The sequence below is a fragment of the Macrobrachium nipponense genome, chromosome 10 (genome assembly GCF_015104395.2).
Source record: "Macrobrachium nipponense isolate FS-2020 chromosome 10, ASM1510439v2, whole genome shotgun sequence".
Lineage (NCBI taxonomy): Eukaryota > Metazoa > Arthropoda > Malacostraca > Decapoda > Palaemonidae > Macrobrachium > Macrobrachium nipponense.
Genome location: NC_087204.1, coordinates 27,580,685 through 27,595,287, shown reverse-complemented (window position 1 = coordinate 27,595,287; position 14,603 = coordinate 27,580,685). Strand labels below are relative to the sequence as shown.

General features: G+C 35.9%; 1 protein-coding gene across 2 annotated transcripts in view; it reads left to right on the top strand.

Annotated features, from left to right (window-relative positions):
- LOC135223508 (putative ferric-chelate reductase 1 homolog) overlaps nt 1–8,070 on the top strand; it is a 117,296-nt gene extending 109,226 nt beyond the window's left edge. For both annotated transcript variants that reach the window (XM_064261953.1, XM_064261952.1), the window contains exons 7-13: nt 354–449; nt 807–963; nt 2,458–2,684; nt 2,877–3,012; nt 3,752–3,975; nt 4,244–4,360; nt 5,669–8,070. In XM_064261953.1, coding sequence (XP_064118023.1) covers nt 354–449; nt 807–963; nt 2,458–2,684; nt 2,877–3,012; nt 3,752–3,975; nt 4,244–4,360; nt 5,669–5,803 — 1,092 coding nt within the window. In that variant the 3' untranslated portion in view covers nt 5,804–8,070. The remainder of the gene's footprint in view (nt 1–353; nt 450–806; nt 964–2,457; nt 2,685–2,876; nt 3,013–3,751; nt 3,976–4,243; nt 4,361–5,668) is intronic.
- The last annotated feature ends 6,533 nt before the right edge of the window (nt 8,071–14,603 follow it).

Below are 14,603 nucleotides of genomic sequence, written 5' to 3'. Positions count from 1 at the left end.
TTGATAACTCCTTGCATATCAACAAACGGCCAGTCAAGATGACTTGAGCTGTCACCTGTCATTAGATCAAGATATGAGAAAAACTGGGTGAGTCCATGCTAATGATATTCAGTAGAAAATAAGTACTGTATTTTGTGCTGTGATAATAACGCTAGCATTATTTAGGTCAGTGAGTATCGTTCGCATCTATATTACTAGATGGAATTTGATCAGCCTCCAAAAAATTGATTTTCTCTGTTCATAAATTTGTTTAATTTTACCAAGAGACTGGCTTTTGATTAGTACCCCAAAATGAACTGACAATTTTCTACTTTAATCCTTCCAGGTATATGATTTTATCGACCTTTTTTCAGGGAGATGACAGTGTCATGGCTTGTGCATCAGTTAATGGAGCAGTTGATGTCCTCATGGGATTCAATGCTGGGAAATCCAATGAAATACTGAGTAATGTAAGTAATGCCCAAGATTTTTGCATAATTGTAAATGTAATAAGCTGAGTTTTTAACGCCAAATAGAGATTACTTCTTATGAGGGAATTAACGCGGTTCCAGATTCGAGGATTTCTCTCATGAACATATACTTATACATATTATTTGCGGAAAATTCACTTTCGCTTTATTTTTCTGATAAAACTAACCCCCCGCGAATACCATGGGTCGACTGTACTCTCATAAAATTTTCTTTTTTTTTTGGAAAAGGAAACATTATGACAATACATACTATATTCATAAAATTATATTTTGATTCAAAGAAGCAACATTGAGATCTTATAAGAAGACTTCTCTTTGCGTATTATCTTCCACCAGACAAAGTATGGACTTTCTGACATCAAAACTGCTGGTGTTGATGGCCGTATCTACTGCTCCTTCATACGACAGGCCATGACTCAAGTCAAAAATATAAACTTCGACCTGGATGCCGAACGTTTCCACATCATGTTGGCAAAGGGACCAGCAAGTTCAAGTACGTATGTTTGGTTTCCTGTAGTACCATCAATGGAATGTTCATTTTGCTTTCCATTTCCACTGCTCTGATGTTAAGGAAATTTTTGCCAGGAAAAATCATTTACAGGTAGAAAGAGCTCCCTCTCTGGTACGCCATAATGCTGCTACTCAGTATAAAATTTGTCAAAAATAACTATTTTTACAGACAAGAAATACCAGATGCTATACAGTGCTAAAGTTAAGAGTACTTTAATTTAACATTTATGTAAAAATTATATCTTGGGTGAAATGAGTTAAGTGTAGTGGTGTTTCAAAAACAAGAAAAACCTGCATATTTTTCTTGCATACTATTATTAAGCCCCTCAAGAGTAAGCATTGAGATCAGAAAAGTGTTTATGATGATGAAAAATCTTCCACGCAATAATATCTTAAGGCGATGTCACAATATTGGCAAACATGATGGTGCCCAATGTTTACTAAATATACATGACTTCTTTTTGGACATCACAGTTGGCTAATTAGTGTTAGGTCTCGTCACATTACGCAAGATAAAAACCTTCCCATAAGTATTCAAGCACGATGCTGCTTTTAGACAAAATGACGAAGTCATCCCCAACCTAAGTTTCTCCCAAGCTCTCTAGAAAGCCATGGTATGAATTCTAAAATTAGAATGCTAGCTCACACCAACAGCATTTACCAAGTGTTTTTGATTTTTTAAAAGAAAGCTGTTCTCTTATTGGGTATTTCTCTGAGAAATTCACGTCTCTGGATTTGCCACAGCTGGGATTTCCATAATTAGCCGTTTGTGCTGATAATCCCCCTATCCACAATATACACTCAAAGAAAAGAAGTTATCTTTTCATCCATGGTTGGTGTGCAGTGCTACTGGTGGTTTTTTTTTTTTTACTCTGAAGTATTTATAATAGTCAATAAAGAATTACCTGGTAAATAAATTGTGATAGTTAAGGCCAGGTTTTTTCCAGGGCTGTCTTAGGTTGCTGACCCAAAGGGTCATCATTACATATGGCAGATGGTAAAGGTTGCATGCTGTCACAAGAATATTCTTTGACGTTGTATTGTCAGTTTGCATAACATTCCAGCATGTGTGCATTTATGTTATGCCGCAATTTTTCCTTCTTTATCAGCATATTTTTGGAGTCAGACGTTTGATAAATCAAGTGAACAAAGCAGTACACTAAATTGAAAAAACTATTGGTATTTTTTAAATTGAGGATTTCATGAATACTGTAATTATATGAATATGTTTTGCATCCGTCTTTATGCTACTCTTAACTCCGTGATGTATGGCGTGTATCACTGGAGTTTATTGATTGGGAAAAAAGTTTGTTTTTGTTTGTTTGTGTGGTGTTTTTACGTTGCCAAGGACCAAAATCTCCAAAGAAAGAGGGTCAGAAAGGGCTGTGGTATCACTGAAGAGAAGGGAGTAGCACTTAAGTCAACTCCATATCATTCTGAAATTTCTTATGGTAAATTTCGTCCCACTTATCCGCAGACAAACTTAGCTATCACCAGGCAAGGGAAGTATCAGCCAGTACCTCTTCTATGGCGGAATTTGCAGCCCTAGAAAGCGGTGGCAGCAGTGATCTCTTTTTGAAGCTTCACGCCTGCTTCATGATTGGGGCTTGGGTGTGTGCTGCCTCATGTGGCATTCTTTTAGCACGGTACTACAAGCAGACTTGGCTCGACAATAAATGTTGCGGCATTGACCAGTGGTTCCATGTAAGTGGCTTCAACTTCATCTGCATATCGAGAGGTTTCAAAGATTTCAGTGGTATATATAAAAATAGCTCGCTTTTATTGGATTGTTTTTATAGTTTTTTAATAGTGATTTATATTTCCTTCAAAATTTGGTGCATTACACCCGTGATATATTGCTAGGAGGACTTTATTTTAACTTTTCTCTCCTTGCAGTTCCATCGATTTTTCATGGTTTTGACGTGGGGACTGACAATCGCAGGATTTGTTCTCATTGTTATCTATGAAGGAGGATGGACAGAAGATCCTGTTTCAGAGAACCCTCATCCTATAATTGGAATAGTTTCTATAGGTATGTTGTAATTCATCGAGATTTATACCATATAATTCATGTGAGGCCTGAAGTTTTCAGTTTGAATAAAACTAAGCTCAGTTGGCATATAATGGTAAAAGATGAAGGAATAAAATACACAACAATATACAGGCAGTCCCCGGGTTACAACTGTCTCGGCTTACGACGTTCCAAGGTTACGACGCTTTTCAGTTATATTCATCAGAAATTATTTCCAGGGTTACGACGCCTACAAATGCTGATCTGGCAGATGAAATATGACACCAAAACTGCAAAATAATCAATATTTAAAGTTTTTTTTATGAAAAATGCAATAAGAATGCAGTTTACATAGTTTTGAATGCACCTAAAGCATTAAAAGTAAGGTTTTCTTAGGATTTTTGACAATGTTCCGGCTTACGACGTGTCTCAAGAACGGAACCCCCATCGTAACCCGGGGACTGCCTGTATTTGTATGAATTACAGATCTGCTTGTGTATACTTCTGCCTTTATTTTCTGATGCCAAATTTCACTTCAAGTATTAAGAGGATATTCTCAACTCGTTGTGCTGGCCTAGTACTTACAGTAGAAATCAGGAGTTGAGCAAATGTTAGCTTAGTGGCAAAAGCACATCTTCAATCATACACGCACTCACAGAAAGGGATAGTTTAAAGTGAAACATTTTTACGCAATACCATCATTGTTAATTTTATAGTCTCAAATGAGCTTCATGCATTAATTCATTTGTATATCTTCCAGGCTTATGTTTCATCCAACCGTTCATGGCCCTGTGTCGCTGTAGCCCCACTCACAAGCGGCGTCCAATCTTCAACTGGCTGCATTGGTTTGTGGGGAACAGCGCCCAAATTTTGGGCCTGACAGCCATCTTCTTTGGATTTGACCTCATTCACGCACCCAAGTGGACATGGTTTATTCTGATCATCTTCATAGCTTTCCATTGCATCGTTCACCTCATTCTTTCCGTGAGTATTTTATGTTTGATTTTATTACCATATAGTGGTAGACTAAATGGCCTTCTTAGTTTCTTAATAGAGGCCTAGATAATTTCTGACTTTTTATTTTTAGCCTCATATAATTTTTGTAGTTTGATTTTATATACAGTAACAACAAATTAACCTCAGTAATTTGAGAAGAAGAAATTTCAATAGCAGCGGACAAAATAGGACAATCATTTTATATTACAAAATTGACACAAAAAATGTGGTAATAATTTAATTATACACTCTTCAGATTGGTCAGTGCATCAGTGACTCCAGAGGAGATAAATCAAACAATGTGTTCCCCTTGAAAGAGATGAATGGCAGTCGGAGTCCTCTTCACCCTGTTGACAAGAGAGAAGATGCTCCAGTGAGTAAATTCATTCTTATTATTCTGGGAGTGTTTCTGCATAGTTGAGAGACCATAAATATATCAATTTATCATTCAGTAACCAAACAGGAAATGGGTATGAAATTAAACACAAAATATAAATAGCAACTGAAATTAATTAAGTGTGATTGTAACATCTATTTCAACAAAACACTGCAGGTTCTTTCTGAAGTATCTGATTAGTACATTATAATAGACCTACAATGATGTCAAGAGCATACAAAACCACTTTTCTACGCAACCCCAAAGAAATGTTAATAAACTTCTAGTAACTTGCTTGCTATTCTTCAGTCTGTTCTCAGTGGGAAAGAGTTTGCCAGTAATTCTACCAAAGCTTAAAGTTCAACAAGTTGATGCTGTTGTGATTTCCTGAAAACCAAGTCTTTCCTTTGATCATTTTGGATTTGACTGCACGAATTACAAGTGGACAGTGCCTTTTCATATATGATTATTCTTCTCAGGAAAAAAAAATAAATCTCTTCATCAGTAGTAAAATTAACTAATAATTAAAGATAGTACTAGTCAAGATCTTTGTCAAAAAAGTTCCATCTTGTGATCGCTCTGTGATGATAATTGTTTTGGCATGACTCACCTGTTTCTCATCAGAGCATTCATCGTGTATGTGCAATAGTCGCCTTTGCTCTTATCATAATTACGAGCAGTAATGATGTTATGGGTACAGCTTTCTCATACAATATTGTTTTGTTTTCATTCTTTGGCAATGAACAGACAAACTTACGAAAAAATAGTTTTAAATACAGTAATTCTGTGTGGTGGTCAACTTTGTATTTTACTATAAACAAAATTTACAAGTATTTCATCCTTTGTTATCTGGACAACATTTTTGTCTATATTTATTTTAATTATTTTCAGATAATTTTTGGCCTCCAAATTCAAATCACATGAGTGTAGGGTTTATTTTATTAGGTTCCATAGATCGGTAGTAGTAGTAGTAGTAGTTAATATAATTATACCCCTGTAATTTAGTTGAACAAACACTGCAGACACACAATCCTAGACTCTAATAGGGCTCACCTGAATGAGAGGTAAAAATGGAACAAGGTAAAGGAGTCAAGAGACAGCTAAGTGAGAAGAGACTACAGGAAATGAATGAAATGCATAAAGCGAACACGAGTGCGCTTAGTACCAAAGGTAAAGTGCTTTGAACTTAGAACCATGTGGTGTGCCATTTTTGGCACTAAAAGGGGTAACACCCCTATGGGCATAGTTACAGTAATTCCAGTACAAAGTCATTGTTGCAGCTGAAAAGTTTTTTTTGTTTTTCAGGGAGGAACTTTCCGCAAGACTATGCTTGCCATATATTTGATAGTCGTCTGGCTGATCACGGCACTCTTGATGCTCATCGTCGTTGCTGGGGAACAGCAGTTGAGAGACTGGAAGCTTCTGTTTTGGGAGAAGTGAAGAGCTGACCTCATATTTTCTATGCATATACATAGCTAAAAGGCTTTCCATATTTATACAAAGGTATATATGATAAAACTTTTTAATAGGCAGTGATTACCGAGGATTTTGTGATAGTAAATAAATAGTAATTAAATAAAAGTAAAATATATTTCTCTTTACCAATCAGTTTCAACTTTTAACTGGCCAGTCAGTATAATTCTTGAGCCAAGCCAAAAGACTTTCACATTTGAATTTTTATATTGCATTGGATTATGTAATGATTGCCTCTTAATCAGTAATACTTACATAAACACCAAAGTTCATTATCATTAACTTTTCAAGGAACTTCATTTGAAGGATTGCCACAGAAAATTGCAGACCATTGTCTCGAGAGCTTTTGTGATAAATGGTGCACGTTGAAAACTATGTACTGTAATTACCGGTACTCAGTATGTAAGCACAGGAATAACTATAGATTGAGATCCTTGATGGATTCCTATAAATATCTTATGAAATTTATTATAAATGAATTCATTCGCTGTTTCTAACATATTGGGCAGTATTTTTAGTTGTAATCTTTATTCGTACACTTTAACCTCACAGAATGTACACTTCCATTGTAGGTTTTTTTTTTATAGATGGAAGGCAGATAGCCATTGTAGGTTTTTTTTTATAGATGGAAGGCAGATAGCTTGCTGGTATGAGTTAGTTAGCTTGAACATTTGTTCTGTGTGGCTGTGAAGTGATTATACGAGGTTATCATGATGTGGCGTACAGAAATAGTTAAGTAAAGTATTTTTATACATTTTGTGTCCTGATCATAATTCATGTATTGCAGAAATGTGTGTTAATTGTAAGGAACTAATTTTTATAGTGAAATGCAATGCAGATTTAAGCATTCCAAAAGTACAATTTACTTTTTTAAATTCTTTACATTTTTAATGTGTGTAAGCTGTTCACTTGGAACTTAAATTACAGGATTTATAGTTTTGAAGCTGCTAGGTGCAGTTGTTAAGAATTTTATAAAGTTTATGCAAGTTTTAATCAGTGTGCACACTCACATATGCTGTACATAAAGTAACTTGAAATATGAAGTGTTTATAAAAATATAAACTATGCGCCCTGAAAACCCCCCCTTTTTTTCTGTGAATGTCTGGGGGGGAGGTTTTAAATATTTTTATAAACTTATGCATTCTTTTTGCTAACTACTAAAGATTAGACAGGAGGCTGTCATTGCCATTTATTTTACTTGCCAGTTATAGCAGTAGCAAACTTTCATTTTTAAGACAAAACATGAAAGCTTGTTATTGTTCAATTCTAACTGCAAGAAAACACAGTAGTTTAGGTGAAACTGACCCCATAAGTACAATTTTGCAAAATTGCTTTTCAGCCAAAAATAAATACATTCCATCCAAATATGTGCTTTAAAACTGCAGGCATATTCCTGTTTTCTGTGGGCTGCCCCTAGGGTAGATTTATACAATTTGTAACTTTTAGTCTTGTTCAAAATTCTACTTTTGACTTCCAAGGTGCACCAAGGTAGGAGTTAATATTTTTATTTATGAATATAAGTTACGTACTACATAAAAGTTTGTACACTTTTTAAAAAATAACTATTTTTGTGACAATAACTGTGATTTCTAGAACTGTAATCTAGAACACTATCTTCAGTGTGATTTGTGTAGTGTTTGAACATCAAAATACATATTGTACTATTTTGTTTCTTATTCTTCTTGAACAGAAATGATACCCAATATTTTTTTTTTTGTTCACTTGAGATTTGAAGTTTTTTTCATTTAATATGGCTTGCTTTGAAGTGTTCTCCACCATTTCATTCTAAAAAAAAAAATGGTGACCCAGAAGTTTAAGGCACATCACTTTTCAGAGATAAACTAGTACTACACTGTTTTGGTGTCCTTTCTCACTGTCAGTTATTATTTAAATAGTTTCACCCGATCACAATTCCCACCACCAGAGGGGATGCAAATTTTGTAAATGGTTGTATGGATTTTGTTGCAAAGTTTTCATAATTCTGTCATCTTGAGTGAACAATTGTAGCTAAGACTTTTTTAATGATATACTGGTAAAATAAATTGTCATATGATTAAAACATGAAATACTCTTAAGAAATTTTGGATAGTTTTTCATTTGACATTAAAAATACCTATCAATAACACAGATGTCTTGTGCTTAGTGTAATTTTATTGAATATTTTAAAAATTGTAGAAAGCAGTAAATGTGAAATTTGTGTTATTGATAGCCAAATAAAAGTATCCCATATATAATGTATGTTGATATCCTTTGGAGCTCTACAGACTGGGAGGAGATTTTTATTTATATTCAGAGGCGAATTTGGCTGGCATAAGCAGTGTTCCTTTAAGTAAAATTTAATAGCCCAAGTATAATGATATGTTTGGTTCCCAAGCTTGCCTGTGATCAGGCATATTCTGCTCTGGCTCACTGCTCGTGAGTTTAAAGATAACTTATGTTTATTGCTTGCTGTAATTTTTTTTATCGTAATAAAATGTTAATTTTCTTATGAATTTGAAGTTGAAAGATGACCAAAGCTAGTTGAGAACAGAAATGTATACATTCTTTATGCCCCATAAAGTAAAATAAATTTCATTCACATCATTTACGCTTGCATGATTTTTGTTGTTGCATAAACTAAACTGCCAACACCATTCACCTGCAATCCTAATACTATCTGACATAAAACTGGATAATTTATTTTTCTATGGATGACATCAGAATCTCAAGGGATATGACACTTGTATGAATTCATTTGATGTCACTTGAATCCAAAAGGGTGAATAAATAACAGCATAAATGAAAGAAGTTGCATCAAGCCAATGTGTTATGAACATGAAAGACCTCGAGAAGTAATGGCAATAATGTTTGTATCCAAGGTCGAATCACAGAACTACGTAAAGTGATTTATGGATACTCAAGTCAGACAGAGAGAAAATCAACTAGTATAGTAATTTCTCGCAGGTACCATGCATTCAACATACAGCCTATGGTAAATCAGACTACAGGACAGAGGTACAAGTTAAAAAACTTCATGTCAATGAGAATGATATTCTCTGGATTTGTAGCCATCAAATTATGAAATTCAAATAGCTGACCTATGTCTTATCAATTACCATCAGTTAAGGAAGTCTGGCAGGATATCACAACTTTCTTCAGTAAATCAGATTGTTTACTAGCTATAGTTTATGGAGTGCGATTACCAAGGAATGATGTTGATTTAAAGATTGAATGATTGGACATTCTATAGTGGCTCTAAGATAACTTTTTTTTTCTAATTGGTCATGAAAAACTACACATAATTTTACCAATGATAATTGTTATGTTACTTGGCTACTAAAAGCTATAAAATCATTAGATTGTGAAGCAGTGCATAAATGTAGACGAAACACTCGGATACAAGTATATTGCATTTACTAATGAGTTAGACATTGCACAAGTCTATGTAACTTTTTAAGCCTATTTTCTGGGGCAAGTGCATGTTTACCAGGTCTAGTACAGTATGTACCTGCTGCTAAATGTCCTGTAAACTTCCAACACATTTATTGATAACCTCTCACTACTCTAAACTAAAGATTCAGCATCCAACGGACAGGCTGTATGTTCCTAATCTGTCATTCGTATTAAACCTAACAGGTTGATCAAATGCTACAAGATGTACCTATAGCATTGGAGTTCCTTTACTATTCACCTGTTCTGCTTGATTTGTTCCCATTTAGCTGAACAATTTCTTTAAACTCTTTCCTGCTTTCATTCCCACCTTTCATGTAAGACCTCAGGCTAACCTAGATAATGTAAAGGTCTATTAATAAAGAACAAAACTCAATACAACATGAAATGAAAGCAGTAGAATTGGGCCAAGCCCATGCACCATTGTAACAGACTGAGCTTGATACGAGATGGGTCAATCACAATGAAAATATGGAATATAATCACTTATTTCAACTTGGAAATTCCCAATGGGAAGCACTAATTGAAGAGTATTTTTGCAAAGCACTAGACGGTCCTTTAGGTCCTTGTAGAGGTAAGAATATATACCTAACAGCAAAAATAATATAAAAATAAGAAAGTTAATTCATAACAATGAAATATATACCAAAAAATCACATTCAGTAGCAAACAAAACCAAACTACAGGGTACACAACCACTGAGGCTTGCCTTTGTACAGTGGCACTATTAGTCAACATGGTCACTGGGGCATGATACCCAAAGCCTCTAATAGTCAAGTGCACACACACTTAACTAAACTTAAAACTAAATACAACACAGAAGGTGTACACAAAGTACACCTTTAATTCATAAAATAAAAAAAAATCAGCTAACATGCTTATCTAACTGGTTATCACGCCCTCATATTCTACACGCCTTACAATTTATAGGCCAACTGAAAAAACTGACCTAGACATTAGAACTAGCAGAGATGATAGTCGTAGCACCTGAGAGCTAATGGTAGAATACTGAACACATTTACAGACATTAAGTTTCATATAGAACCTTTAGTCACAAGTTTTTCCTCACGAAACACTGTGCATACCATAAATCCCATAAAATACAATGAAAATTAAATGACTTTTACTATTTAATAGACATACATGGCACTTTCCAAGGTTGTAATTGCAGAAGACTAATAAAATCAGACTGTACTGCTATGAAATGCTGTTTAATGATACATGCATATTCCTTGAAGATGGATTGTACATGACCACCCATTGCCCCTTTTGCAGGGAATATGGAGGAGAGGAAAATGGGAAGAGGAGACTTGAATTAAACAAACCAATACGGATCTAGCTCTGATAATGGTAGAGATGGGGTAAAAGGGTTTGGACTTGAATGACAGAAACACCAATTTCACAAGAAAACAACATTGATGATTTTGCAAGTTATCATAAATGGTTAAAATAGTGTATGTTTGGTACTTCAACTTACCCTCAGGGATAAATTAAACAAACTCCACATGCAAAACCAGCATACGCTTACTGAAAAGGAAGGTGGTCTCTGAGAACTTTATGCTAATCTAAGAACTCAACATATACCAACCGTGTACAAGATCCTTCCAGACTTCATTTCTTGTAATCTTGTGCATAAGTATTTGGCTAACATTATGTTCACTGTAAAATACTGGCCTAGGTAACTGGATCTTTAGAAAACCATACAGAACTTATCCATCGTGAATATATTACAGAATAATTAGTTTGTTGAGTTTCATTTACCACTGAAATTGTATACAGATGCTCCCTGGTTACATTGGTTGGAGTTGTACCTTGGCTTCATGATTAATATTTTCTAGAGAAACTGTATATTGAAATTCTCAAAGTTTTTTTCCTGGTAAGTGATACAACAGCCAATCCTGCTCTAAACTCACCTTTATACACTATTACTTTAAATCTGTATTCATAGATCACTATGTACCCCTATTCCTTGAAGCAATACCTAACCCTAGTGTCATCACTTGTCCCTCCAGAATTTAGCAAATCCAGTCCAAAACTGAGCTCAATGTCTGACCCAATGCTCATCTCATTCTTACTAATGACATGGTAGAGACCCTCCAACGTTTGCTTTCTTTAAACTATTTTCAAAAACAATCCTGATCATTACCTTTAACCTTTAGTAGAGGTAGTTACAGCTGTTTCTAGTCAGTTTTTGCAACCCATGTTTTCTAAATATCATGGGGCTCCAAACACTACAAGGGAAAGAAGGTAATATGACAAATTTTTAATCAACCTGTATTTTTCATAACTATTCTTTACACAGGAAAAATCTAAACAAACGGAACTATTTATTTTGCAAATGCAATTGTTGGCCAATATTCAAGCAAATAATCCAAAACCAAGAATGTTTAGGTCCTCATACAACAGTATTGGTCAATATTTGAGGAAATCTGAAAGCAGTCGCCATCTGGTAACAGACAACTAAAATATCTTTGGCACCGAAGATGACCCATCTTCCAAAAATACGTAGTATCACAGCTACTTAACAAATTATATAAGATTATTACATGCCCACTACATGCTTTCGTTACCTTCCATTAATTAATAAATAATATGATTTATATGAACAATGTTCTATGAGAGGTTCATTTAACTATTCAGTGGTAATTATACTGTAGCTCAACAGGGCATTTTCAAATATAGCATTACAATACTAACCCATATAAGTCCATGGAAATATTTAAAGACCATCTCCTAATGTCAGTCAGTAGTAACAGACAAAATTATTTTCACTGTCAGTAACATGATGTTAGTTTGTATGGCATTTTTACGTTGCATGGGACCTGTGGTTATTCAGCAACGGGACCAACGGCTTTACGTGAATTTCGAACCACGTCGAGAGTGAACTTCTATCACCAGAAATATACATCTCCCACTCCTCAATGGAATGGCCGAGAATCGAACCCGCGACCACCGAGGTGGGACGCTAATACCATACCAACCACGCCGCTGAGGCGCTAGTAACATGATGCTAGTGAGGAAAGGGCCTAATATGGCCAAATCTGTCCTACAAATACTCAAGACAGAACCGTAAATAGTAATGCCTACAGTGCATAACATAAGGTACACTGATGGCACTGCCCGCTACAGGCCGGCTTCTTGCATGGGCTAATTTTAAAACCTTTTTCGTTTTTGTGAATTCCTAGTACCTGGAATACTTTCAATGGTACCTACTACCTAGGCCTACTAATAGTATTCCCGAACGCTAAACTCTCTTCCTTGAACCTCGGCCATTGCTAATTGAGGGTTCTTGTGATATTAAAATGGTCCGTAAATCTGTGAGTTCTATTTGATTAACCAAGTAGAGCGGTAGTATGAGGTCCTGTACGTAGGCCTACTAGCCATAGATCTCGTGTACCTAATATTAGGCCATTTGGACCTTAAGCAAAATGGGCCTATTCTTCAGCATGTCACAATATGTCTGTAAAACTCGATTCGCTGCCCTTTCTGCAATTTCCGGATTCAATAATGGTGGTTAATCTAAGTAATAGCTAGTAAATAGAGTAGTGATCAAGGGGAAGAGTGGCAGGGTTAGGTTTGGCGCGGTGTCTAAGACTACCTCAAATAGCGTAGTCTAGTTAAAATGTTTACGAGACTTTACAAATTTGCTTAGACCATTTGGTAGATCTACAGTACTATACTGTTTTTTTTTCATCTGTCCATCCGCCTGTGGTGTTTGCGCATGGTAACACTGCGTCCCGGCCTTTAAATAATATCCTATTTCGAATATTAACGGTGTAATTCGCATACAGTAAATTATTAAAACACTTTTCAGTTGCAAATGTACACTAAGATGTCTTTTTATTTACCTAAAACTTACACATAGCGTAACTATTTAAAGCCCGGGACGCAGTGTTACCATGCGGGACCACCAAGGCGGATGGACAGATGTAAAAAAACAGAGTATAAGTATTTCTACAGAAGCAGTCCGCACGGACCGCAAGGAACGTAACCGCGGATACGACATCCACTAGGGATTGGGGCGTCCAATGTATTTTGCCGTGTTTAGTACTGGTCCCTGGGGGGTTAATTACAGTCGTCCGAATTAATATTACTTAAAATTCTTGTTCATTAGGTAAAACTGCATAGAAAAACCACAACTGCCATAGTCTAGGCCGCCGCGGATAAGTACCCTAATTAGTAATATTTATTCGGACGACTGTATTAACCCCCAGGGGCTCGTACTAAACACGGCAAAATACATTAGACGTCCCAATTCCTGGTGGTTTTCGTATTCGCGGGGACGAACGATGCGGTTATGCGGAATGCTTATATAGAAATAACATGGTAAGTCATATGGAATTGAATTAAAACCATTTTGGTCCTTACAACTCACCTTTGAGGACAAGTGCAAACACAGCCAGCCTTCACTTTGAGCAGCAACTGCTTTTCTGTATCGGTTCGGTACTCGGTTTCTCAGATGCCAATTTATTTATTACTAATTTATTTTTTTACATGGTTGGGAGTGAGTCTGATTATTGTGGGTGGAAGGGCAAGAGCGTGCAGTTAAGAAAATATAAATTAAAGTTTTAAATCAACACATACAAATAATGCAAGGTACAGTAAAAACCTCTGACTCCGAAATGCTTGTTGGAACCCCTAAAGGAAGACTGATATCTGACAGTGACAGTATCAAATATAATAGGATTTCTCTGGGAAAACAAAATAATATAAGCAAAGTGCGTAGGCTTATTGTTGTTGAAGCTTTTCCCTGGCACACGTGAATGGTAGACTAAAGAACTATAAAATCGTGCTGTTTTCATCCCAAAACCAATTTCTAAATATTATAGGCAAGGTTGACTGTGTATGGTGGTCCTATAACAATCATGCACAGGCAAATGCTTATGTAAGACGTTCCTGAAAAATTAGCCTGGAATGACTTTCAACATTTCCATCAGATCAAGATGATAATACCAAAAGACACTGGCTTTTGTTTGTTTGCATGGTGCTTTTACGTTGCATGGAACCAGTGGTTATTCACCAACGGGACCAACGGCTTTACGTGACTTCCGAACCACGTCGAGAGGGCCGAAAATCGAACTCGCGAACACCGAGGGGGACGCTAATACCATACCAACCACGCCGCTGAGGCGCTTCACTGGCTTTTGCATACGAAGACTCATGTGGCTACACTCATATGCTATCTTATTTCTACCAATTCTGTCACAGTCACGCCATCAGTGTGAAGATTTCTTTACCCCGCCTTTTTGTTTATATATTAATTTATGGTTCACTCCAAATGTTGAAACCGCCTCATCACCCTGATTCATCTTTTCCCGTATGCCAAGCCTGCCGTTCT